Here is a 27,224-nt window from a genome sequence, read left to right as displayed (position 1 = left end):
AATTAAATATGTATTTAAATATTTAATAATTCCTTTAAATAATTTCTTTAAATATTTGTTTCTCCTTTTATCATTTTTAATTTTTAATTGGGTGGCGCTATGACCCATAGCGACACCGTGTTACTATAGGCCATAGCACCACTTTCACAAATTATTTTTTTTAAAATTATTTACTTATAGTAAAATTATTTTTTTATATATAAAATATTTGACGCTGTAGACTATAGCGACTTCAGTGGAGCTGTTTTGTGTCGCTATAGGCTATAGCGACATTATCAATATAGCTTTCATGGTTTCGCTGGAGTTACAAAATTGTCACGTGTCATAAGTGTCGCTATGGGCCATAGCGACACCGTAAAAAACAACCCAAAGGTATAATATGTTTCAAAACAACCCCATTTTAATAAATAGTTTGTAAAAGTGCTCTAAAATGGTCGTTTAGCCTCATATATAAGTAATAAGTGATACATGCACAATTTACTGGTGTATTTGTTGTAAAAGTAACCAGAATGAGAGGAATATTCTGTACAGTTAACTCTACACAAGTGACCTAAAACAAGCATAAAAACAAAACTGGGAGAAAAACAGAAAGAGAAAAATACCAACAAAAAATACTTTTGATTCTCACCCGGAATTGGCACCATATACTGAACAACTTGAAACCATCACTACGGCTCCCACTTCATCTTCATAGAATGATGCAAACATCTTCAGGCACATATGGCAATGTCATTGTCTTAGACATCTATTAATAAACTCCGGCAAAACTCTTACGGATGAGAGACAAACCACAAGAGTAGAACAGAACCATGAACAGGATTCATAGTACTAGTCTCATCTGAAGAGGAACGCTGGTTACACTACTATGTACATCTGAAATTGCTTATATAAACCTGCGATTGAATAACTACCCTCCCAATTCTGAAACCAGGAAGCACGGTGAACCCCACCTTTGCCCTCCCCTTGTGCGGCCAGGTAAATCTCTTTGTGACATCTTCCATGTATATCATAGAAAACTCCACACCCCTTTCCACCTGAAAAATCTCAACAACAGGATCAAACGCATAGGACAACTTATGCAGTGTCCAAACAGCACTAGCCATTCCAACAAATGCCTCATAGAACATACTCAACGACCTCCACGAGTTCAACACCGCCTCTTTCTCCTCCAAATTCACAAAAATGGAGGACTCCATCGAAGGATGGATGAGCCTCTCGTACTTGTGCTCGCAGAATCGCGAAAATTCGCAACCCGGGTGAATCCCCAGCAAATCCATGGGATTGCTAGACACATGCTCCAGCAATTGTTTCAAACAACCACTTCTGTCCGACACCGTTTGTTCCAGTCCGAAATTTAACGAATCAAAACCATGAAACATCCCCAAACAAACGTACGACAAAAGTGCATAGTGGTTGTGCCCTTTCTTGGCGTAATCGACATTGGGATGAACAGCGTTGGCCGCTAAACCCAAATCCCACCCTGCTTTCCTCATCAAGCCAATCAGAATCTTGGTGAACCTATGCGTCACTCTAGAAGAGTCGTGCAACAAGGAATCGAAAACCTTAACAGTGAACAGAACATCACAAGAGGGGTTCAGATTCAAAGTGTTGGCGCAAAGCTTCTTAGTCAAAGTCACGTTACCACTGCGAATCTCGTGGAGTTTGGCTCTGAGCGCCACCACCTCATCGTGCTTCTGCTCCAGTTCCCACTGCAAGCGGTTGGAGACGGTGCCGAGGGTTCTCAGTTTGCTTTGGTTCTCTTCCACCTCAGCCTCCAAACACGACCCAAACGGTAAACCGCGACCCTCGGGGTTGCAGTAGAATTTCTTTAACTCCGAGAGCCTCTGGAGGTGCGAGACCAACACCTTGTCCGCGCTGATCACGTGATCTTCCACGAACGGCACGTGTGCGCTCTGGAGCTGGAAGTAGGAAGCTTCGAACGCGGACAGGGCAGCGAAGACCGAGGAGATCAGGGCGTGCGTGGTTTCTCTGATCTGGGCTTCGGTTAGCGGCGCCATCGTTTGGGCGATCTGAGGCGGCGGCAGGGGGGAGTAGTTGTGGGAGGGGTCGGGGTCGGGTTTGATGACGACGACTTTTTGGTCGGTGATGATTCCTTCGGCGGAGTCGAGGAGGGAGAAGCCGTCGGAGTCTTCGAGGGGGGAGGGGTTTTCGTCGGCGAAGAACTCGAAGGTTTTGGTCTTGAAAGCGAGAGCGAATTTCTGGAACATTTCGGAGATTTGGGGGGCTTTGGCGGAGGAGGCATCCATTTCTGGCATCATGGTTTGGGAGAGAGAAAGGTGGAATTGAATTCTATGGTGTTGGCCTGTTAGGGTGCCAGCTACTAGTGAATGATGATAATCAGAATGTTAATTAAGATATTTGTAATATAAAAAAATTGTTATAGTGGGTGAATCAGAGGGCAATTCCCAGTTTCTTCATCATATTGCTGTTGTTATTTTTATTTTATATCTGTTGCTTACTGCACAAACCCTCTTTCCCACTCAAATTGATTAAATAAACAAATGCCACCACAGCTGAAATTATGATTCTCTATTGAAAAAAAATTTAAATATGTAATACTCATATGAAATTTACATAGATATTAAAAATGTAGTATACATTTAAATCTTACTTATCTGAAATTAAATGTGTATTGAGTTTAATTTATTTTAAAAAAAATCAAATATCATTCTCACCAACATTTCAAAAAATAAAAAAAAAATGAATATTTATTAAAATTAAATTATCCCATATCAACAATAAATATATGAAAATGTTGATTTTTTTAAAAGAAAATAATCAACTTTTATATACATTTTAGCAAAAAAAAATACATCATTGTTTACTAAGTATAAATCATATTATTTATGATTTTTTAGGATAATTATTATAAAAGACTTAAATATGTTATTATTATTTATAAAATTAGTAAGTTTTAATTTTTGTAGCCATTTTTATTTTTATTTTTTATTCTTCTTAATTGAAATATTATTTTTTCATCCTTATTTTTTATGTAATTATTTTTTAACTATTTTTATTTATTAAAAAAAGTTAAATAATCACGTTAGATGTTAATATAAATGATATTATGTTGTATTTAATATTTTTAAAAAATTTATAAATTTTTAAAATAAACGTTATTTATTTACTTTAAAATGATAGTTAGAAACAAAAAATAATAAATTTAAATTTTAGAGAATAAAAAAATAAATTTATATAGTAATAAAGATGAGAATAAACTATACTTTAAATAAGGAGGTTATGATTTAATCTTTTATCTGATTTGATTTATCTGATAAAAATGTTAGGTTTATAATTTTTTTTAAAAATTTATTTATTTAAAAGGTTGGACTTAAGTTTAATAAGAAAAGTCTATTAAGATTGATTGATCTGCCTATTTATTTATATGGTATAATAAAAATAATATATATATATTATCGATATAATTAAATAAATAAATTTATAATAAAAAATATTAAATTATCAATATTTTTTTTACATTTTCACTACACTAAATGTTTTATATTTTTTATTTGTAAGAAATTAAAATATTGAAAATAAAAACTCTAGAAGTTGCTTATTCAGTTGCTTTTTTCTTTTATTTTTATGCTTGATAATTGAAAATACTTCAAATAAAATATAAAAAAATATTTTTAAAACAATTTAATAAGATTATCTTCTTTCATTACAAGATGTGCATGAATGTACGTTAGTGTATATGGGATGCATAAATTATCTTTCAATTATTTTTTATTTTCTTTTATTTTAAACTCTAAATTTTAATTATAATAGAGTAAAAAAAATTTATCATACAAATTTAAAAAGAAAAAACTCACATGTTCATTTAAAAATATAATTTTTAGATTATTTAAAATTAAATCAATTGATTTATTTAACATTGTTAATGCAAAATAAATTAATATGTTAGGCCATACTTTTAAATAGCAGATCTATAAAAGAAGCTTACAATAGATAATATGTCAAACTTAATTTTAAATTTATAAAACAAGTACAACTTATATATTTAAAATCTAGTTTGACTTAATTTATTTTTAATCTATATTTATTAAATAACAAGTCAAAACAAATATGTCGTAATTTAAAATTTATTTTATTAATTATGTTTACTAATTTATGTGAATTCTTTAGATATTGAAAAGAAAAAATATATTTTAAAATATGTATTCAAAATAAATATGCAAATAATTTAAATTTTTTTTATAAATTACCTTATTAATCCACCCATAAATGGAATGAGTTAAGATGTTTAACCTTTTTTATTAGGCCGATGTATGTGTATATTTAATAATAATAAAATCTATATTTAATGTTCTACTTTTGTTCAAATAGAGGAATCTAATAATATAAGTTCTTAGTTTACTTAACGAGAATTCCAATAATCAACTTTACAAGATTTTTAGTTGGTTGGTTGATTTTTCTTTTGAATTAATTAAGGATAATAAAAATAATATTTTTTATTGATATGAACCAATTTTTACATAAAACTGTTATTGCGTGGTCATCAATGCTTCATTAATAAAGAAAACAATAATCATCTTTTATTCTACGAATTCATGTAAAAAAAAATTATTAATAAAGATGTATCACTTACGTGGTGTTAGTTTGCCACAATAATGAATATTTTAGATTCTTTCTATCTATAAAACTAAATTAATACGTACACCATAGAATATGCGGAAAATATATGTTTTATCCTTGCATGTGTTGCTAATTAAATATCCCAAACTCAGAAAATATTTGAGATAAAATTCTCTTTGTTTCTGTGTCTCTACCTAAAAAGTAATTGAAATTAGACTTATCTCCCACTATAAAGACAAAGGAAACATTTCTGTTTGTTTTCTCTCACAGGTAAAGAAACTAAATAATCCTAAATTAACAACCTCGTTTCTCAGCAATTTTTAATTTTAAGTACAAGAATATGTCAACAGCTGATGAACATCACTGACATTTGAAACATAAAGATTCTAAGTATAAGAAATAGTAACATCCCAAAAAACCATAACTAGAAATACATCACATCCCATCTCACAACTCAAATTTAATACGACGAAACCCTTATAATCTCAAATAAAACTATACGAGCTTCAATTCAATTCCCTCATAACATATATCACTGTCTAACATAAAAATTAAATGGAAGAAAAGACATTACAGATCGTGCTCATTTATTGTGAAGGGTACAAGAAAATAGCACTCAAAACCTTCAAGAAACACTACAACAATGAGAAACATACATAACATAACAACACAATCCATAGCAAATCTTCTTATGCTTAAAAAATATATAATAAGATTTTGCATACCATTTATTTTCATTTTTTTCTGTATCTTTATCTTAATCTTAGCTTCACGTTTTCTTCGGGCCAAGAAAACCAAAACCAATAAAGTGGTTCGGGTCTTGCAGCATGGGACCTAGGCAAAACCCCCACGTGTCCAAGGAAAAAGTGGTACCCCACCTGTTGACAAGCCAGAGGGTGACACGTGTCCTTATGACTCTTCACACCAGAAGGGACCACTTTGAAAAGGTCGGCTCGAGAACAGTGCACAAACGGTCCTGTAGGGTCCACTTGTTGCCCTCACCCTCCTACTCTTTGGGTCCCACAACCACCCTCATGACCACCCATCACGTGGACCCACCCACCCTCACCAACAAAGAAAATATACATAAAACAATTTTTATTTCTTTTGTGTAAATCACTATTTTTCATTTTAGATAATTCACTTCAAATTAAAAAAATTACTAAAATAACTATATGCTTAGGAATTGATATGATATCTAACTAATGATTACATTAAAATAATTTATGGACCGATTAAAATAAGAAAGATTTTTATAACTGATTTTAAGTACACACTTACAAAGGTTCACCCTCCCTAGCTCAAAATCAATAAAAAAAAACCCTAATCAATGTCATTCTAAATAACTGATGATATTAACATTATTCTCAGAAATTGAAAAGAAAAAAAATCTGCAGAGTGAGTAGAAGTAGTTCTGAACTTCTGGTACTAGTAGTGTAGTTTCACAACTATTAAGTGATGATGATCTCAATCAAAATTTACTGGATGCATAACTGAATCTTTTTAATTTAAAAAATTCAATTATGTATCGCAAAGAATTTGATTGAGGATATAATAATCTAACGTAATAAACTAATAATTCCTCTATTTGTACAGTCCATGGAGCAGCACAAGCGGTGGGTCCCACCACCCCTCCACTTTTCTTGTTGACCCACACCCACACGCACGTGGTCCCCACCATTTTTAATCCAACTCACGTGCGCACGTGCTCTTCTTTTTTCTCCCGTAACGACGTCGTTCGAAGCGGAAACCACACCACAGCCAGATTCAACAACGTTGGTTCTTTTGGCTCAATGCTTGGAAGAAGCCCGCGACATGAACTGCAACTCTTGCTTGTCGTAAATTTTCAAAGAAAAATCTCTCAGCATCTGCGTTGTTGTTGTTGTTGTAGCGGTAGTGGTAGTAGTGGTGGCGGAGGCGGTGGCCGGAGTCATGACGGCGGCTCTCGCCGGCGATTTGGAAGATGGCGCGGTGGAGGAGGTGTTACTGTTATCGATGGTTGAAGAGGTTGAGGTTGATTGGAGTTGAATTGGAGTAACCATGGAAGAGACGAAAGCGGAGATAGGTCTGGCTATGGTGAAGAACTGTGGCTGGTGCTGAAACGACGGCGTTTGAGGAACAACGAAGAAGGCACCCGCGGTTGGAACTACCGCGTTTGAAGGTATGGCCCACACGGGGACCATGCCTTGCGGCAGCGGAATAACGTTGTGTTGAGGAACCGAGGTTGTCGTTGTTGTCGTTGTTGTTGCGTGTTGGTTATTGGAGGTGGCGAGGCCCGCGGAGAGGGAAACGGCGGCGTCGTTTACGTCGACGTAGGCGCTATTCGCGGGTCGTTTGCGTTTCTTTCTCTCGGGCGGGTCTTCGGGGTCGGGGTTGGAAGGGGAGGTGGTGGGGATCTTGAGCGTGCCGTTCACGGACATGGCGATGGCGGGGACGGTGCCGGTGCCCGTGGCGGCGATGATGGCCGGCTCCGCGTGTTCGAGGAGCCACCGGATGGTTTCTCCGTCGGACTTGTGGCCCAGCTCTCGGGTCAGTTGGAAGATCCGCGCCGCGCACGTCGCGGGCATTCGGATCCTCCTGCCTCGGCCTTCTACTTTAGTGTGGCGGTCCTTGGTTGAGGCCCGCTTCTGGGTTTGGGCCTGGGCCAGGGCCTTCGACATCCCCGCCGGTACGTGCACAGCCACCGGCATCACACGTATGGCCGAACCTGAGGCTTCCTCCGTGTCTGGCTCCTGTTTTGGGCCCTTGGGCTCCCCCAGCCTTAGATCAACGTCTCTAGAAGCTTCATCGGCCATGACACAACAACAACAACAACTAGTGACTTTTTTTTTAGTTTGATGGAAGGTGGTGTTTGAGTTGGCATAGAATGAAAGTGCAAGTGTGTTTGTGTTTGTGTGTGAGAGAGAGAGAGGGTGAATTTATATATATATAGCCAAGGGTTGTTTTGTTTTGTGGTAATAGGGGTGGGGGGCCCTTGGTGGTGGTACCGTCCATGGAAAGAAATCTACGGTGATATTTGATGGACCCATGGAGACTAGGACTATTGCACGTGATGGGGCCCATGTTGGAGATTGGGGTAGGGAGTTTTGGTCAATTCATTCACTTATTTGGCAACTACAAAATTTAAAATAAAAAAAAAAAGTTTAAAGGGAGGGGATGAAAAAGAAAGGGAAGAAGAAAATGAATATGGAATGGAAATGAACTTGATAAGATTCTTGCATGATGAGTCCATGATGGTGTGCACTATTAAAGGATAACAAAAATGATTCTTTAGTCATCTAAATCGGTCTAATGAAAGAGATTATTACTCTCTCATAACATCGAGATGGGGGTTTAAAATTAACATTATTTTTTGTTACTAATCAACACAGATCTTATTAGATTTAACCTAAAGTAAATGCACCGGTGAACCAAGATTCAATTATTTGGTATGAGAAATATCCACATGGTCACATTTAGTGTCTAATAACATATTAAATAGAATTACATTTAGGATATTTGAATTTGTTTGGTTAACTTTTTCATAAATACTTGTAATTAAGAGGGAAAAATAGAAGATAAAAAATATAATAAAAGATTTTTATTTTTGATAAATTTATCCAAATTCCTAAATGGAAGATACATGTAGGGAATTAAAAAATAAATATTTTATGTTATTTTATATTTGGATAAATAATTTTGAAGAGACCTCGAGTTCATGCAATGTGAATGATTTTGTAAGTGAAAATTGAAACGCTATATATTTAATTTATATATTACGAAGAAGGGAGTTAAAATCGTAGCTCTATTAAGGAGATAATTGATCCCGCGCAAGCAGGAATTGTTTCGAATAAATAATATTTGCATGCAAACGATAGTTTTGTTTTTGTCGTTTTTTTATAAAATAAATAAAGGATGCTAAAACAAAGACAAAAACAAAAGTATAAGAAGGAGATGTCTCTCCTTAGGGTCAATAAACGATAGTTTTGTTTGCAGAGACTAGAAAAGCGAGGGTGATTCAAAATTAATTTGGAATAGACAAGTACCCAACGAACGTCTTAAAAGAAGGCATTGCCCATACCCACTAGTTTAAAGGCGTGAATGCAATTAATTAATCATGCAAATAATGGCCAACGAGAGTAGAGATTATTTATGTTAAAACATGAAATTTATATCACATACTTATCCTAAAGGCCCGAAACGAGGGTTGGTGTGAAATATGATTATATGAATGAAGCTAAGAATTCTTGGTAAAAATAAATGAAAAGTGGAAGAATACGAAGAAGAAGAAGAAGATGGGGCAATTCCGTTTTGCGTAGGATATTAAGATGATGAAGAAAAGAGAAATGACATCATGCATGTAAGAAAGAACAGCATATATTGTTCATCCACTTTTGGACTGAGAAAGATTTTGTCAAATAATTTATATTCAGTGAAAGAGCACAAAGAAAAAGGAAAAAAGAAAAAACAAATGAAAGAGAGCGTGCAATAAGCCAATAAGGAAGACCATAAATTCGAAAGTCAATGGCAAGAGCGCGTGCTGCGCATGCATGTGTGTGTTTTCTAATTCTAGAGAATTAATGTTTCGCGTATTTGCGATTGTAGGTTTCATTTTTGTAATTTTTATTTTTGCTTAAAATATTTTTAACTCTTATAATCTAGTTATTTTTTGGGGTCTTTTTATTTTGCTTTACAACTTTTATTTTTAACTCTTCTTAACTAAAAATCAGTCATTGTAGAAGAACTAAATAGTGAAAGAAGAACGTTGTTAAGAAAATTCCGTACTTAAAGGAGTGTATATATATATAACTCTTAGCCCAAGTATCTATATTCCGAAATAGAAAATAAAAAAAAATATATAGTATTTGTATTTAATAATAGTTAAAGGATGAAATAAAGTGATAAGGACTCCTCACTCAGTTAAGAATCAATAAGCACGCATGCCACGTCACTGTGATGAAAAGAGCCACACAAATGAATTCTAACTCTCTGATTCACTTTTAGGAAAATCCAACCTCACATGTGATTTCTTTCCTTTTCTATTTTTCTTCCAAATCCAATTCTTATGCGATATTTTGACAAATTAACTCTCATTCTCAGGGTTATATACGACTCTTATAAGCTAGAAGAGTGTTATAAATAGAAGTGTTTTTGAAAGTACTATTTATTTTTAATGAAAATATTTTCAAAAAGATTTTTAAATTTACATCTAAATAAGCTCTATATATCACGCTCTATATTGCACACAGTAGCTGGTAATTAAGACGCTTGAAAGTTGAAACAAGCCAGAATGGCTGCTAGGGCCTAGGAGTACCATGCTAAAAAAATCCAATGCTAAAAACAAAAGAAAGTAAAATCACACAAAACTCTGTCATTGAACCATTACTTGCAAAGTTTATATATATATATATTCATAAAAAAAATATTATTAAAAAAATTATACAACAAACAAGATTATTCATATTCATAATAAAAAAAAAGTGCAACCCTCATATAACAAAGTAGTATTACTCACACAATATCACTGTTTTTTTTTTAATCTATCTCTCACGTTGGTATCTTGGTCGTAAAAGTTGTTATAGAGATAAGATATTTGTATAAAACATAATTTTTAGTCTAAAGATTTTAGTAGTGTAATGGTAATATTTAGTGATAGTTAGTGTATGGATGATTGTAGAAAGTGATGTGTGGGTCCATTTTTGGGCATGCAGGTTTTGGGGGCCAGGGTTGAAGAGAGAAGTTTGGGGCCCTCACGGGTGGCACCGGTGCGCACGCTGAGATGCTAACTATGGGCCACAGAGGCCCACTTTATCTTCCAAACCCACTCTCTATGCCTCCGTACACTGCGCCGTGGGACCCACTCATCCGTTAATCCAACGGTCCCTTTTGCCCCTCCTCACGTGGGTCCCACCCCCAAAGAAATAGGGCCATGCCCTTGCTCGATTGGTTGCCTGCCTCACTTCCAAAGTGGACCACCATAGTGCTGGCCCCTTGTGGGACCCACCATTATCTCACACACTTCTTCGGTTCTTCCGACCCCCAATGGCAAATTCGGTATTCACCAACCCCCATTTTTTCAAATTGGTCCCTACTTCTAAACTTTTTTTTTATTTCTATTTATATTATTATTTTCATGTCACGTGTATCTTCATCTATCATGTCAAAAACTAATCTCGATTACAACTCTGAGCCTCTGAGGTTGCTGCTAATCTGACAAATTTTTACATATAATAAGATTCAAACATGAATTTTCACTAAATAATTTGTCTCCATGATAATGTGTTAATGCTTGATGAAGAGGATGAGTGTTTGAATCTCCTATTAACATATTAACTAATATTAACATTTGATGATAAAAAAAGAAAAGTAAAGTATCCCTTCTCTGCTAGCTTCTGGATGGGGGACCTATGGAGGTGGGTCCCTATTTCTTGCAACTCATGGTGTAGGGTACTCCCCCCCCTCTCTCTCTCTCTCTTGCACAAAGTGTTCATTTTTCCCCCCTCATGATTTGTTTATTCTTTATTATCCTACCAACTTTTGCCTACTCCTAATGACGTAATTGTTTCGTTTAGTTTTTGATTCTTTTTTTGGGTGAATGTAGATAGTGTTTATTTATTGTGAATGGTGGGAAGAACTATTCCATTGGATGAGAATGGGGTTAGCTTATGGGGCCCCTTCACGATGCTTGTTGGTGAGAGATGAATGGGCATGACAGCATGAAATGAGTAATTTTTCTAGCATCAATACAATTTCAGTAATTTTTTTTATGCATGTTAAGGTTTTATTTTATTTGGGGCAACGCATTAATCCTTTTCCAAATGTATTTATCATTGAAGATAGTTTTATCTTTTACGATAAAGTACTTGTATACACCCTGGGTCAGCTTGTGTAAAAATCCATTTATTTAAACCGAACTTTATTGATGATACTATTTTGATCTATAACACACAAATAATTATATTCTAAAATATATTAGATAAAAAATCTTATTAGAACTATTAACTTGAATTTTTAATTGATTATATACATACTTATTTAACAATATCACATTGGTATATACCAATATTACATTCATCAGAGTGAAATGGAGTTCAAAATTTTCAAGATTTTAGGTTTGAGCATTCTAGAAAAAATTATCAATAAAGTAAAAAATACAAATAGTAAAATTAAAGTAAACGACTGTTTAATATTTGAAAGTGCATGGTGTTATAAATCAATTTTTTTAACAAGTTTATAAAAGTACAACCTACCAATCACATTAGTTCAAAATTTAAATAAATGTATACAACAACAAATCTAAATATATATAGGTGTGTGGAGGCAAATGCCTCCCTAGAATTTTTTTTTAACTTAGTTATATTTAATAAGTCGTTTTTGCCCCGTAAAAAAATAGGTGTTATCTCCAAAACATTTTTTTGAATAAAGATAAAAAAAAATTTATAAAAAATAAAAAGAGAAAATGATATTAATTTTACTAATTTATTCTATTAATTTTTCTCATTCTCATCATTAAACACACATATCAAAACCGAGATAATTACACAAAAGGCACTCCTAAAATTACATATATTATAAAATTTATAAAAAAATTTCTGAGTGTAAATATTATCTATTTATTTATTTTATTTTTTTCTAACTCCAAACGTGTTGTTCAGCGGTAGGGGGTTGATCTATGCTTAAGCAAGATCAGGGAGTTCGAATCTTGTCTTGTGTATGCAGTCGCGTTAAATCTTGGGACTTGCTATCCTACCCTTTGAGGTGTCTCCAATGTAACGAGAAGATTAGTCACTGCTATCGGCCTTGGATACTCCAGGGACGAACAAAAAAAAATCTATTTATTTTTTCTGTTTTAACTAATATCTTTTTTATGATCTGCCATTAAATATATGATTTACGAGATAATATTAATGTATTTTAAAAATTAAAATAAGTAATTAAATTTAAGAGTTTATATGAAATAATTAGAAATTTGAATAATGTTAAAATTTTCTTAAATTTATAGACCAATATAATAATACGGCATATTTTTTTAAAAAAAATCTAAATAGTAGTTTGCTTTTTAAGATTAGGTAGCGAAGAAAATTTTTCGTTCTTTCTTCTTTTCATCCAACTACTTTTTCCAAGTTGAATCTTGTTTTGTCTGCCTTTATTTAATCTTCTTAAACAGTAATACATTGTTTTAAACCCAGATGAATGATGGATGAATTATTATTAAATTCCATGCCTTTATCTCGGTAAATATAAAATATATAAGACTTGACTCATCTAAATTGGTTTTTTATTTATTATTTGTGTCTAAATTAATAATGTTAAAAGTAAAAGAAAATATGAAGTTGTAGCTGTTAATTTAAATTCTGTTAGATTGTGATTTGTGATACTATGTGTTATACGCGCGCGCGTGTGAAGTTGTAGCTGTAAAAAGTCTCTCGTTAATTTTTCATTCAATAACTATGAATATGTATTTTCTTCTTTTAAGAGTGGACCCTAGTTTAGAAAAATTAAATTCGTGACACGGATACATTAATATCTTAGATTTAATGTTACCTTAAATGCATAATTAAAAATGCATGTTATCTTTGACATTTTAGTTTGGTAAAATAATTAAATAAGGATGGTAATTGGTCCTAGTTTTAATGAATATCCATCAAAATTACTCACAATAACTGAGAATTTCACCTATCAAATGAGTATGGTGTGACTGCGAGATTAATAACATACTTATTAAATATTTTATACAAGTGAGGTTTGAAGGATCTTCGAATATTTTTTAATAAAGTGTTACACTATTAATTAGTACCATTCAATTATTAATTTTAACATTAAAATTGTGACTTTGAGCTACCGGTTTGGAATAAAGAATACAAATTGAAAGAAAGCATATTCTATTTAATTAAAATAAAATAATGATACAATGCTTAAATGTATAGATACTAATTGAAACAAGCATGGAAGTTGACACCCATATCAATATGTGTTCAAGTAGTGGTGGGCATATGTATCATGAATCATGATTAGTGGAACTAGTTATGTAGCCATGACTTTTGCTTTGAATCACGTAGAATTTAGGTCCTTTAATTGTAGATTTATAAGTTAAACAAATTTGTTTTGTAACATTACTGGTCAACTCATTCGGCCACATAAAAAATACATATTTTAAAATTTTTCTTAGCCATTGAAAGTTTTGACAAGAAATTTCATTTTGGGTTAACCCACCAATGGAATGCAACACAAACAACAAATGTAGGCACATATGGACCGGTCCATTTAATCGCAGTCCAATTTGAATTGGTCCATTTAAGAAATACTATGATACTTAAGTCTTAATCTTGTTCATTGTCATGGCCATAGTTTAAAGAAAAATATCAACAACTCGTTATTTTTAATTATTTTTTTTATTACGACTGAAATTCATATAATCCTACTAAATAAGGAATGAATTCATAATTTAGTAAATCTCGAAAGATTAATAATCGTGCATCAAATTAAAAGTGCTAATAAGTGAGTGTATATTAGTAACATATCTCTAAGTTTGGATCATAGAGGGAGAAAAAGAGAGAGAGAATAGAAATATTTAAAATTTCAATTGAAGAAAAAAAAAATTAAGTACGGAAAGGAAATTTTAAACTAAAAAAAAAAATCAATTTTCTCCTCTATTTTCTTCCTCACTTTCAAATGTACCATAAGGATCCATTCGCTGCACAAAATTGGAATTATAGTATTAAATTGTGATTCCAATTCCAATCTTGTCAAAATTAGAATTGGTTTTGGATCACAATTATTATGTTTGGTCGTAAAAAAGCAAAGTGTAAAATTGTAATTCTAAATAGAATTTTAATTCTATTTTTGCTGAAATTCTATTTTTACTCCTAATTAGGGATAATTATGGACAATATTTCATTAAGTTTAAGTGAAAAAAATATGCATGTGACATTGATGGTATTAGTGGGCGTGAGAAGGTGGTGTCCATGTGATATTGATGACAATGGTTACATTTTGTTAATAATAGTGGTGGCTACTACAACAATAATTGTTAGTAGTGATTACAATAGAAAAAGAAAATAAAGTTTGTAGCAGAAGTGAAAACAAAAATATAAAAATAACAATAATAATAATAACGATGACAATAACAAGTGTGACAATGGGAACAACAATAATAAATGCAACATAATTTGAAAGTAATTCATAGCATGAGAATATAGGGTTAGGAATTATAATTTAAATAGTAAATGTTAACAGGAAATGTTAATTCATAGCATGAGGATATAGGGTTAGGAATTATAATTTAAATAGTAAATGTTAACACGAAATATTAATTCATAGCAAAAAGATATAGGGTTAGGAATTATAATTTAAATAGTAAATGTTAACAGGAAATGTTACTTCTAGTCATATTAGAATTTCATGAAACAAAACCTTAAAATTGTCATCTTAATTCTAAAACAAAATTTAAGCCTCATAGTTATAATTCCAAATTTTGATATGCAATTGTGATTTCATATTGCCAAGCGAACACTAATTAAAAATCTCCTTGCTTACCAAACAACTGCAACAATACAAAGATATTGAGTAGTTTACAGTAACGCTGAAGTATAATATATGTAATTTTCGTGCACAGGTATTACAAGCTCAAGCTGATATAGAAAAATACACAACATCGACAGCATCACTGCCTCAGATGGTTCTTCATTTACCTTTTGAGATAAAAATGCATAATTCAACATAGTCCACAAATGGATGTTGATGGAAGATAAGCTTAAAACTTAACAAGTTTGAACTAATTATACTTTTGAGTTCAAGAATCAGAGAGTAACTTGCCAGATGATGCTCATAACCACAAGGGTAATCTCACCCACCTTTATTGTGTATAGGAGTAGAACAAAATCTCCCAAAGAAATGTTCCAATTTATACTCAGTTCTTGATAGTGTAACCATCCTTCCAAACATTTTCTACGTCTGGGATTGTTGCGCAAAAGAAATGTTCAAGCTTGCATGGTTTGTTACTTTTCAATCATAAGAGTGGATTTGACATCTCTTCATCGTGTGAAAAATCTGGAACATGATATAGTGTGGCAGAGGAGTAAGGATATCAACCTTCTCACGATCTTGGAGGGTAATTAGGCGTTTCTTCTGGATTTTATATCATGATCCTGACATGTAAGTGTATCGTGTTTGAGCTCCAATCATAAGCTCAACAAGTTTTGCTGTAACATACATTAGAAAAACAGATCAGATGCTCAAAGTATTATACCTAGCCGAAATGATGACTACAAGAACGTAAGGTGCTAAAAAGGAAAGGTTTAATTACTCTTTTAGTCCTTATATAATTTCATCAACTATACCTTTTAGTCCAAATAACAAAAAATATTCCTTTTTTATCTTTATACACACCGTTTTTGTTTCCTTTTAGTCTTTATAGTTTCATCATCAACTTTACCTTTTGGTCCCTGTAAAAATAGATGTCAGGGACTAAAAAGGAACAAAAATGGTATATAGAGACTAAAATGGAACACTTTTAACATTAAGGCCTAAAATGTAAAGTTGATGAAACTAAGGGGAGGGTAATTAAACCGAAGGGAAACAATGGATACAAATAAGTATGAAGCACACCTGTGAGAAATCCTATGATAGGTATGGGCTCCAAAACTTTCTCAGTGCTTTCAAGTCTTTGCCTGAAACATCATAAGACATTTTAGTCATGTTTTTTCCAACTTGAAAGTAGCGTGTTGTCAAATGTAAAGCGTTAAAAATGTGAAAGAAAGAAAAAACAAATTGAGAACAAAATATAAAATCATTGTTACCTAGTATACTTGCTGAAAAATGGATCTCTCATTAGGTAAAGAACAAATAGCAGCTTCCGCCGTTTAACCTGAAGCAAAACTATTTCAGCATTAGAGTTGAGCATGACTAGGAAACAAGACAGTTTTGAATGCAGTTTTAACAGCAAAAATTCAATTCAAAAGACATTAAAGGTCTATTTGGATAAACCTTCTCAAAAGCACTTCTAGAGTGGTGTTTTTCTCTAGGAAATAAAAGTACCCTAAGGGTGCTAAGTATATGGTGCTGAAGTATCTTGCTGTGAAGGAAGAAGTTTAAAAATAGTGTCAACAAAACATATTAGCGCAAATTTTATGATAACTGATCCTTCAACAAAAAGATTACCACCCAAAACATTTATTGAGCATGTTGAAAGTATGAGCATTATTATTAGTAATAATTTTTTAATAGTATGTTTATTTTGTATTAGGTGATTGACACTTTATTGTTTCTGATTATCTATTCTCTATAAAAAAAAAAATTAACTTCTTCATAAGTTAAAATTAATTTATACATAAATTAAAAATAAGTTTATAGAAAAGTTAATATGACAAAATTTTTATAAATTACCTTATGCATAAATTAATTTAGTTTACGAGAAAGTTAATTTCATTTTTCCTTCTTATTTTATTCCTTTATAAGTACTTTTGAAAAAGTTTATTTAAACACGCCCAAGACAGTGCATCTTGTGTATATGCCTCTTAAGTCCAAAGAAACACAAACCTCATCCTTTTCAGGGGCAGACAAATGAAACATTTGCTCCTTCCCACCAACCACTGATGTTGTAACAAGTGAAAGAATACTGTTTCCCACACAATCAATAGCCAGTGAAAGGAACCAAGGGGTCCATGATCGAATACCATATTTTCGAATAAATAAAACATAAATAAGTGGTCTACTAATAAATAGAACTTCTCCAATCAAAAACAGCACCCCTCGAAGACCCTTTTCAGACAATAAGGTGAGAAGTGTTGGTCTATCTACCTTTGAAGCTGTAAAAATGCAGGGGACAAAAAAATATTAGTCGAATATGTCATGCATTGCAATCAATTACACTGCTATCTAATCGTAAAAAAATGTCTTTAAAACAGGTTACATGAAGGTTCCATAGTTGTTTGTTGGTGTTGAACCCTGCGTAACCATGCAGAATCTGACACCTTGGCTTTTTCTCCAAATCTAACTAAAGCAGATAGCGCTCTTCCTTCCAAATTCATAGGGTTTGCACCAAGATTGTTTTTCATATCACCAGATCTATCTGAATGCCCCTCATCATTAGGTGTTTCTCCTCCTTGTAGCAGCATCTTATATCCACTTTTCCGAAACAAAGATAACCGAACTAGTACCCTGATTTAGAGTGATTAAAGATAATAAGAAAAACGGATTGATGACTACACATACGTAAATATAATGACAGACTGAGGATATTAGGAAGGGCTATATGCTAAATTACATTATGCTTCTTACTTGGTTGCTTCAGTAACGGCAAGGAAATTCCATTTCTTATCATCACCATAATAATGTTGTGCCACAACTTCAACTAATGTTTCCAAATCCTTTAATGCAGATAAGCATAATGGATAAGGAAATGAATAAGGCTCTGATGAGCCTGTAATATTTTCCTTAGGAGCTGTATCAATTATATGTTCATTCACAGCTGTGATAATTCCCAGAAGGGTTGTTACTGCAAGAAATCATAGATCTTATCCATAAGGTACCAATTTCGTATTCTAGTGAAATATAGTAGGAGAAAAATAATTAGAAAATAGAGAAGGCTATTAGTAGTGGTTAAATTTTAAAGAAAATATAGGTAAACTAAAAGAATGTAACATGACTTTTGAACTTTGCAACAGGAACCATGGCTCTGCAAAGTAAATTTATTTTTATTAGCTATTTCGCATTTTCAAGGTCAACATGAACAAGTGATTCGAGATAGAATTGAAGCTTTTATTTTGGGAAAGTAATGATACTGATACATGAATCACTCTTTACTACAAACACCGCATTAACACTCATCATTTCTCTCTTCCTATCACATCATATTACCTATCATATCTACACTTCTCTTTCTTTTCTCTCTTTCTCTTGCTAGGTGTCAAATAGGTGGAAGTCCACCAACAAGTCATTAGTTCAAATGGAATTGGACTCGCCTCACTTAAACAAAATATCATATTCGAGTCTCGTAGAAAGAAAAAATATGTTAGGAAAAGAATAGTCTACTAGAAGTGGTCAGCCAAGATCCTCAACAAGAATTAATCATCGACAAAGTTGGTAAATTATTGTCACTCAAAAAAATTTGTAGGGTCGAGGGTGTCCTCCAACCAATTTTTGATCTAGGCAAGAATGGTCACGAACAAAAAAATTATCAATGAAACTCAAAAGAAGTAGCCAAAAGTTATAAAAAAAAATCCACAAAACCTGCTTCAGGTCCAATCTCTGATTCAGAAAACCGTTCAGGAAGAAGCCATGTCAATCCCTGTCCACATTTTCAACCTCAATAAATAACTGTTGGCAAGCACTATAACAAACTAAGCTTCAACACAATGCCTCCATAGACTTGAACAAACGGAAAGCAACAATCACAGCAAAACCGTCTGTTTAATTTATTTTCTAACATCATTTTCACTAAATATATTTTCATGAAAAAGTTACAAAATCCCAAATCGTTAGATTTTACAAAGAAAACAGCCAAATCATGATCATGAGTGAAAAAGGCATAAAAGGATACAACCTAATGCAACAATAGCCAAATTATAAACCCACAAAATTCACATCAAAATCACCATTTCTTCAAAGAATTTGGGTACTCCTTGGCAGTTGTAAACGTTACAATAGTGAGTAGTAACAACACAAAAGCATGACCTAACTCACAAATTCACTTTGGCTGATAAAATAGTAGCAGCAGAACGATTACATTTAATTAAATTCAACAAAAACAATATTGCCAAATTGTTAACCCAAAACGTAACCTTACATTGGCCAAAGACTCCAAGGAGTGCACAAACTCTTTGTTCTGTCTCACCCATCCCTTATAAGCCTCCATAGCTTCTGAAACTCTACGAATTCTACAAAAAAACACGAAATCCAACCCTCGCTTGCAAAATCTGAAGGGATTGGCCGCGACCCAATAGGTCAAGATGTAAACTTTCCACACAATTGCGTGAATTAAAGACGAGTTTCAATTTTTTTCATTTTTTCAATAATGATGACCCATAGGGGGATATAGTCACGTGTCATATTTCGGTGAATTGAACGATCTGATCGTAACCGTTGATTTGTACACTTTTCTATCTCGTACACCGTGCGATGAGAGTGTTTTACACTTAAAAGAATGAACCGCTAAGATTCGGTGGTGATCTTTTGATCGTGCGGTTAAGAGTTTGTGGTATATATATTGGTGTTTGAGTTGCGTAGGAATACAAATTGAGGGTTTTTAAGTTTGAAGAGGTTGTGCTTCTCTCTCCACGGTTTTGGGGGTTCCGAGGAAACGTTGTTAAGTATGCAGCTGACACTTGAATTCGGGTAAGTCGATGTTTATCCGTCGAAAGTCACTGCTTGTTATGTTTCTTAATAAAGTTTTAATTTTTATTTTTTCATTAAAAAAGAGTTTTTTAAATTGGGAGACTGTTGTTTTTGTTTCTTCGGGGTTGGGCTTTTGTTATTCTGTGTTTTAAGGGGGTGACGCTTTTCTCCGAGATTTATAAAACTGATTTTTTTTTTTGATGATTACTTTTTTGAGTATCTTATATAGCTGAGAATTTGAATGTTTGTTTATCATATTTACTTGGTCTCTCATGTTATCTGGTTTCGTTTTATTCCTTGAGATTGTTCTTTGATTCTGTTCATTATATATTTTAGTATTTGGATTACATTTATTCAGCACTACTTATTTTGTGCCTGTTGCTGTTTTCTTATCTAGTTATCATATATCTAAGGTTGGAATCTTAATTTTTTGTGTGATTTGTTAAAATGGCTAAAACATACAGGGGGGGATTGGAACTTCTTTGTGACTCTAAGAAGATTCACAATGTCAATATTGAGCAACACAATGGAGAAGACAAGGTACCATATAATTTCAAATATTATTGTACTATGATATTTAAGGGATATTCTTCCTGCTTGACATTCTAAGAAAATTTTCTTCATGCTTTCTCAGTTAAGCATGAAAGATTTGCTTTCTTGGATTCGAACCAACTTGATTAAGGAGAGGCCTGAAATGTTCATGAAAGGAGATACTGTGTAAGTTTGATAATCTAAATACATTTTAATACATCATTGGTAATAGCAAGGATATTTTCTAAAGTTAGCTTGTTTATCAAGCGTATGTTGCTGTTAATTTAATCTGACTATCTGAGACGAAACTGAATCTTAAGTCTTAACCTATGAAGAACCTGTTTGAGTTCAAGCTTAAAAGAGCTTTTAAGAGGTTTTTTTTTTTTTTTTTTTTTTTTTCAGTGGAGAAGCTATGAAAGATTCAAAAACACTTCAAATTTGTATCAAAACAAACTCTAAATGATTTAATGTGGATACACTCTTGCTCACTTTAAAGACAACTTTATTTAGAGGAGCCTTTTCCTTGGTAGTAATTAGTCAGTTTCCTCATTAACGCACATAACAGGTTTTGTTTTTCAGTGGACATGAGGAAAAGGCAGTATTTATGCTTTAGCTAATTTAAGATTTAACTATAATTAATGATAGATAGCATACTTAACTATTTTTATGGATGGGAAATTTAGGATTTTATTTCTTCTTATGTATTTATCACTGGTTTTGTTGTACGTGTACCCTAATATGTAAATTATAAATGATTAACTGTGTTTTTAGCCTTTGAACTTTTGTCAGTTATTGTTTTTAGTCCTTGAACAAACTTTATTTGGTTTCAGTCCCTGAAATATTTCTCCATGAACAAAAAGTTTTGATGCCAAGAACCAAAATGTTAATGGAAGAAAAAGTTTAGGGACTAAAAGTAAAAATCAGCAAAAGTTTAGGTACTTAACTTAGTAAAAAAAATTGTTCAGGAAATAAAAACAAATTGACAAAAGTTCAGGGACTAAAACATATTTGATTCAATTATAAATATACACCTCACAACATTAAGACATATTTCACTACAATTAAAATCTTCCATCTGCATGTGTATTATTATGGTGCTGCACTATGTTAATAATTTTGTTGTGATTTGTTGTGCAGGAGACCTGGAGTTCTTGTCCTAGTGAATGATTGTGATTGGGAGCTAAGTGGTCAGCTGAATACATCACTGGAAGAGAAAGATGTGGTGGTTTTTATATCAACCCTGCATGGTGGTTAGGGTATAGGTAATCGAATGCTTAATGAAGTAATTATTATCACTTACAAAACGCAGTTGTTGAGGTCATTAGTGAACCATGATAATCGAAAATTTTGGCTATCAAATGGATGAATCAACTTACATAGCCTAGTATGCAAAATGTTGTTCAGTCTTTACTTTCACTGAAATCAAATTTCGGTATTACACTTTACAGTTTTTGGCAAGGATGTGAAACTTGTCTGACATTAACAATGTAACCTACTCTGCAAGGTCTAATCCATGATTTGCTTCACTAATGAGTTAAGAATCTTTGACCTTAACACAACACAAATTATTAGCTCCAAGAATATCAGTGTGATAAATATTGTCATGATATAATTGCTTTAAGGGTTTTTTCTTTGTTTTGTTTTTACTAATAATTGCAAAGGTATTACCATGCTTTTTGTTGCTTTTCAATGAAATGGTGCAAATAGAAATAAATGTGAAAGAAAGTATATTTCCTTAAACCATACACTTGTAACTATCTTATAGTTATACCCACATGCTATGAAGCACGGATACTTCAATTTGCTTCACGTATCCGTATCCGATACGTATCCGACACGATACTCTTGGATACTTCACCGATACGTGTCAATGAAGTATCCTAGCCTTTAAAAATATTATAAAAATTTTATTCAATTTTGATACTTTCATATACTTCACCGATACTTATTAGTGATATATATCAATAAAGTGTTCAAATTTTTGAAAAATTATGAAATATCCATTACGGCTAAATAAGATATTTAAACATGTTTAATATAGAAACATAAAACTATTGGTCCTTGATGAACACGTATCTTACAAGTGTCGTATCCTATATATTTTTAAATAATCGTATCACCGTATCGGATACGTGTCGTATCCGATACGCGTATCGTATCGGTGCATCATAGCTCACATGTTAACGAGTTGACATTTTTAGTGGATTATTGTTTAGAAATATAGGGGTTTTACACAATTTTTAATCACCCAACTTGCTTAAAGCTTAGAGTCAATTTCATTTTTAAAGTTGGGATCTAATATATTGTATTCTAAACCCCTCTAATAGGTATGTGTCTATTTATACAAGTATAGCAACTGTATGAGGTTCTTAAAATACTCCCATCTCTTCCTGCAAGTGTCCCTTCTACATAAGGCTCATAATTCACCAAGGCTCATGCTAGCTATGGAGTTTGTTAGTCTTGGTAGGAGTTTTTATGGGTCAAATTTTTGAAAATTTTAAATCGAATTGGATTGATCAATTTTATAAAAATAGATTGATAAATTGATTTTATTTTATTTTTTATAAAATGGATCAATTTGATTTTTTAAAAATATGGATCAAATTTCTTAAAGATTTTTGTGTGATGCAGTTATTCACTTTATACTAATGGATAGATTGAATTTTTAAAAAGTTAAATTGAACCGAATCAATTATTTTTTTTTACAAAGTGGATTAGATTAAATTTTTTAATATTGTTCAGATTGATTATGAATTGATTTGGATTTTTTTTTACATCTTGATTTTTATTATAACAAACTTATATCATAATTAGACTTGTAAATATAAGTAGTTAATTCAATTGATTTTATCGGTTTTATAAAATAATTATATACTTTTATCCTTTTTTATTTATCATTAAGTTGTAATGTGAGAGGAAGATATTGTTTTTACTCAAAGTACCAATAAAATTAATAAATTATAATTAGAAAATTTAAGCGGTGAGAAAAAGTATATATTTCTAAGTTATTTTTATTATTTAATAAAAAATATATTTATTCACAATCTTTAATAGAAGATAAAAAAATAAAAATAAAAAAAATATTTTTTAATAATAAAATGTCTTCTAAAAAAGTTTTTTTTTTCTTCTAAATGTGTTTTGTAATAAGGATATTATGAAGTAGCATGAATCATGATGAAATCATGGAAAATAATCAACACAGAAGTAGCTATATTTCATTTCGAGTTTTGCCAATGCATAACAAAAATTATAGGAAAGTCGTAACTTGAGTTACTTGAATTAGCCTTCACGAATTTTTATTTAAAGATTTCGAGCTTCAAACTAGGCCGAGTACGGGGTGGGTTCGGACGTGTTTAGGTCAAAAATATTTAGTCCAGCTCAAACTGACAAAAAAAAAAAATCAATCCATTTTTAACTGGTATAGTGTTTCGGGTTTGGGTTGGTCGGGTCTTAATTTAGTTGGGTCGGTTTAATTGGTGCAAACAAAAATGTCATCTGAACTATTGAAGATTTAATAATGATGTAAGAGAAGAAGAAGACGAACAAACCTGTTCTTCGTGGTGTTAGAAGGAGACAAGCGGATCGTCTTCGTGGTAGTAGGCAGAGAGGAGCAAACGATTATGCGATGGTAGATGGAGAAAAATGAACTGTGTTTGGGTTCATACGATACGACTACTCTCACGAAACTAGTTGCATTTGCGACACTAGGGTTTCTAATTTCTACAACTATAAAAAATAATTCAATGACATACCTTTTAAATTTTAATTGTTATGTGTCGGGGTTTGGATATTGACGGTTCAAATATTTTAACCCAAACTCGATCGACAAAACCCATTTCCAATTGAATCAATCAATTTGGAATCTCGAAAATTCAAAATTAACGTTAGAAGTGAAAAATTGCACGCAGATAGCTTCGGTTTCGGTCGGATCGAAGAATTACGCTTATGCCTACTTCCAACCATAGCTGGCAAAATGAAATGTTTGAAATTATACAATATGTTATTTTTTGGACAATTCTACAATGCTTGTAACTGAATAAAATATTTGAAATAAGAGTTGAAAAATTATTTATCCTACTTATTAATCAAAAATTATTTTTAACTTTTAATGTAATTATTAGGTATTTTAACGATTTTATTATACATTAGTAAGGAAAAAGGACACGTGCTTTTGTGAGAAAAAGAGAAAATTATAATTCTTGAATGACAATTTTTATTGTTTTAATATTTAGGAAGAGATAGGAAAAAAATTGGAGAGGAGAGAAAAATAAAAAGAAACAAAAGCCTTTTAGAGAGAGTAATAAAAATTTTGTAGTGAGTAATAACAAAATATTAAAACATTTTTTTTTGTAAAAGAATGAAAAAATAAAAATAAAAATTATCCATGTCATTAGGTCATGGACACAATTCGAATTGGAGTATAAATTATCACATAAGCTAAGTAATAAGTTATATTAAATAATTTATCAAAATAAGTTTAAAATATCTTATGAGTTATTCATAAATATTTTATAATTTATCTAAATACTATTATAAACACTTATAAAATAAGATAAATATAAATAAGTTATTTATTAACTCTTTCAAACAGATCCTAAAATTAAAATATATATAAAAATTGTGGACATCCTTTTTGTTATTATTAGCATAAAATTAACATTTTGTACCTCTATGTATTTAAAAATAAAATAAATAAATTATTGGAATTAATCTTACTTTTTTTTTCACAATTCTTTATGGTTGTCTCCACTTTCTATAAAAGAAAAATAAGAAATAAAAATAATTAAAAAATAGTAGGTGATTTATAATAAGGAAGTGAAATTTGAAAATAATTAAAGAGATAAAAATATCATAAAAAATGTATACATTCAAATGTTAGATTGCTTTTATATATTGTTATAAAGTATAAATGTTAGTGTTATAATATGAAATATTTATTCTTTTTTTTATTGTTTTATAATTCTTCCAATGAAATGTAATTTTTTTTTTCTGAAATTATAAGATTCTTTTTATTTGTAATTGAATAAATTGCAACGTGTAAATAAGTACAGTAAGCTTACTTTTAATTGAATTCCCATATTAACTAATAAGTCAGCGTAACCAAAAGGTGGCATATATCGATAATGATTAAGAATTATAGATGAAAAAATGAAAAATTTTGTTGAGAGTGGGATTTGAACCCACGCCCTTTCGGACCAGAACCTTAATCTGGCGCCTTAGACCAACTCGGCCATCTCAACGTTGATGCTACAACTGCTGACGGTCACTATTTCTAATTTTAATTTTAATTTCAAAAAACTGTATTTGTAAAGTCATCCTTTTCACTTGTTTGATTTTTTATTGTATAATAATAAGCTAAAAGTTGTAATTTTGTCTATATTACGATGCTTCCTAACCTCTTACTTATTATGTTAATATTAGCAATTCAATCTTCATTGGTGTTATTGGAATTTATTCATAATAAAAATATTTATCAATGTAATAATTCAATCTTTATTATTGAACGTTTGTTGGTCTAAATATTATGATTGATTCTAAAACTTTAAAATTTTGAATTTAAATTTTTGATTTAGTGAAAAAAATACAGTAAAAAAAATTTCATTATCGTTATTGTATCTTTTTATTGATAATTTTTTTTTTATTTCTAGACAGATATTAGTAATTTAATTGTTTGAATGATTTGGAAGGAGAGTCTTGATCAATTTTAATTTATACACATACATGAAATTATTACGCAAAGCTATTATTTTAACATTGAATTTCGACTATTCTAAATGTTATATTTATATCATATATATTTTTATTTAATTTAATTTTTTAATATACACATATATCGAATTAGTTTACTAAAATTTGAGGTACAACATTGTTCCAAAGTAATCGTAAAAGAAATTATTTTGTCAGAAATTGTTTCACAATCATAGGTATAATGACTACCGGCCATCTTATAGGGATCACAAAAGGGTAAACATGTTAATTTATATGATAAATAAATAAGGTTGATCAAAACTATAATCCCTCCGAAGTCCGAAATCATATTTTTATTTATTTATATTTATGTTTAACGCTTTGACATACCCTTAAATAGGCATGGCAACGGGGTGGGGCTGGGGCGGGGGCGGGAAACATAAAACACGCCCCCGCTCTCGCAAATTTAAATCGCCCCCACTCCCGCCCCCGATATCCGCCAGGAATAAAATCTAGGTTCTCATCCCCGCTCCCGGCGGGATTCGGGTTTCCCCGCCCCGCCCCGCCCCTGCTCCTTTTTTTTTTATTTATAAATAAATATGAACAATTTTAAAAAAATATATATATATAAATTTTTACATATAAATATTTCTAATTTTGATTTTTATATATATATATATATATATAATTTTTTAATTATATTATTAAGCGAGCGGGGGCGGGGGGCGGGTATGCGGGTGGGGGCGGAGGCAGGGTAGGTATTAACATCCTCATCCCCGCCCCCACCCCCGATTTTATCAATCGGGGAAAACCGAACCCGATAAACACGGGTTTTCCCCGTCCAAATCGGGGCGGGTTCAGGGGTACCCACGGGAACTGGTTAGATTGTCATGCCTACCCTTAAACAATATTTAATATTGATATGTTAAGTTTTTTTTATTTATTATTAACGGATCCGTAATTCACATTTTTCTAGCGTAGAACATTTATATGTTTCTACTGTTTTATATTTTATAACCTTTTGCGTGAGAACATATTTCATTATTATGTTTATTTGAGGATTATATGGTACTTTGTTTACCCATTTTTTGCAG

The 27,224-nt window shown here is 31.9% G+C and overlaps 4 protein-coding genes and 1 non-coding gene across 5 annotated transcripts; 1 reads left to right on the top strand and 4 right to left on the bottom strand.

Moving 5' to 3' along the window:
- Positions 1 to 411: 411 nt before the first annotated feature.
- Positions 412 to 2,423, bottom strand: LOC109796388 (protein GRAVITROPIC IN THE LIGHT 1). The gene has a single exon (XM_020356066.3). It carries the CDS (start codon positions 2,277 to 2,279, stop codon positions 864 to 866), a length of 1,416 nt encoding a protein of 471 aa, XP_020211655.2. The 5' UTR covers positions 2,280 to 2,423; the 3' UTR covers positions 412 to 863.
- Positions 2,424 to 5,834: 3,411 nt separating this feature from the next.
- TCP9 (TCP family transcription factor) lies at positions 5,835 to 7,514 on the bottom strand. Its single transcript, XM_020357488.3, has one exon. It carries the CDS (start codon positions 7,392 to 7,394, stop codon positions 6,390 to 6,392), a length of 1,005 nt encoding a protein of 334 aa, XP_020213077.2. The 5' UTR covers positions 7,395 to 7,514; the 3' UTR covers positions 5,835 to 6,389.
- A 7,577-nt stretch (positions 7,515 to 15,091) lies between these two features.
- SSE1 (shrunken seed protein (SSE1)) lies at positions 15,092 to 19,604 on the bottom strand. The gene is made up of 8 exons (XM_020364462.3): positions 19,364 to 19,604; positions 18,808 to 18,865; positions 17,857 to 18,073; positions 17,489 to 17,736; positions 17,116 to 17,384; positions 16,377 to 16,444; positions 16,186 to 16,247; positions 15,092 to 15,779 (listed from the first exon to the last, which is right to left on the bottom strand). Exons 1-8 carry the CDS (start codon positions 19,430 to 19,432, stop codon positions 15,718 to 15,720), a joined length of 1,053 nt encoding a protein of 350 aa, XP_020220051.1. The 5' UTR covers positions 19,433 to 19,604; the 3' UTR covers positions 15,092 to 15,717.
- Positions 19,605 to 19,753: 149 nt separating this feature from the next.
- On the top strand, positions 19,754 to 21,972 carry LOC109798817 (ubiquitin-related modifier 1 homolog 2). The gene is made up of 4 exons (XM_020359216.3): positions 19,754 to 19,911; positions 20,376 to 20,451; positions 20,546 to 20,628; positions 21,580 to 21,972. Exons 1-4 carry the CDS (start codon positions 19,889 to 19,891, stop codon positions 21,695 to 21,697), a joined length of 300 nt encoding a protein of 99 aa, XP_020214805.1. The 5' UTR covers positions 19,754 to 19,888; the 3' UTR covers positions 21,698 to 21,972.
- Positions 21,973 to 25,601: 3,629 nt separating this feature from the next.
- Positions 25,602 to 25,682, bottom strand: TRNAL-AAG (transfer RNA leucine (anticodon AAG)). The gene has a single exon. It is a non-coding gene; the product is annotated as a tRNA-Leu (tRNA).
- Positions 25,683 to 27,224: the final 1,542 nt, after the last annotated feature.

Source organism: Cajanus cajan, chromosome 3 (assembly GCF_000230855.2).
Source record: "Cajanus cajan strain Asha chromosome 3, NIPB_CcT2T_4, whole genome shotgun sequence".
NCBI lineage: Eukaryota > Viridiplantae > Streptophyta > Magnoliopsida > Fabales > Fabaceae > Cajanus > Cajanus cajan.
The sequence above is the reverse complement of the archived record's forward strand: the minus strand, read 5'-3'. Positions and strand labels throughout refer to the sequence as shown.

Excerpts from the sequence above, each read along its gene's own strand:
- LOC109796388 (XM_020356066.3), bottom strand. The coding sequence starts at position 2,279 with ATGATGCCAGAAATGGATGCCTCCTCCGCCAAAGCCCCCCAAATCTCC.
- TCP9 (XM_020357488.3), bottom strand. The coding sequence starts at position 7,394 with ATGGCCGATGAAGCTTCTAGAGACGTTGATCTAAGGCTGGGGGAGCCC.
- SSE1 (XM_020364462.3), bottom strand. The coding sequence starts at position 19,432 with ATGGAGGCTTATAAGGGATGGGTGAGACAGAACAAAGAGTTTGTGCAC. Across the intron at positions 16,445-17,115 it reads CTGCCCCTGAAAAGGATGAG|GTTAAACGGCGGAAGCTGCT; the intron begins GTTTGTGTTTCT and ends GTTTTGCTTCAG. Across the intron at positions 16,248-16,376 it reads TTTTTCAGCAAGTATACTAG|GCAAAGACTTGAAAGCACTG; the intron begins GTAACAATGATT and ends ATGATGTTTCAG.
- LOC109798817 (XM_020359216.3), top strand. The coding sequence starts at position 19,889 with ATGCAGCTGACACTTGAATTCGG. Across the intron at positions 20,452-20,545 it reads AACACAATGGAGAAGACAAG|TTAAGCATGAAAGATTTGCT; the intron begins GTACCATATAAT and ends ATGCTTTCTCAG. Across the intron at positions 20,629-21,579 it reads TTCATGAAAGGAGATACTGT|GAGACCTGGAGTTCTTGTCC; the intron begins GTAAGTTTGATA and ends TTTGTTGTGCAG.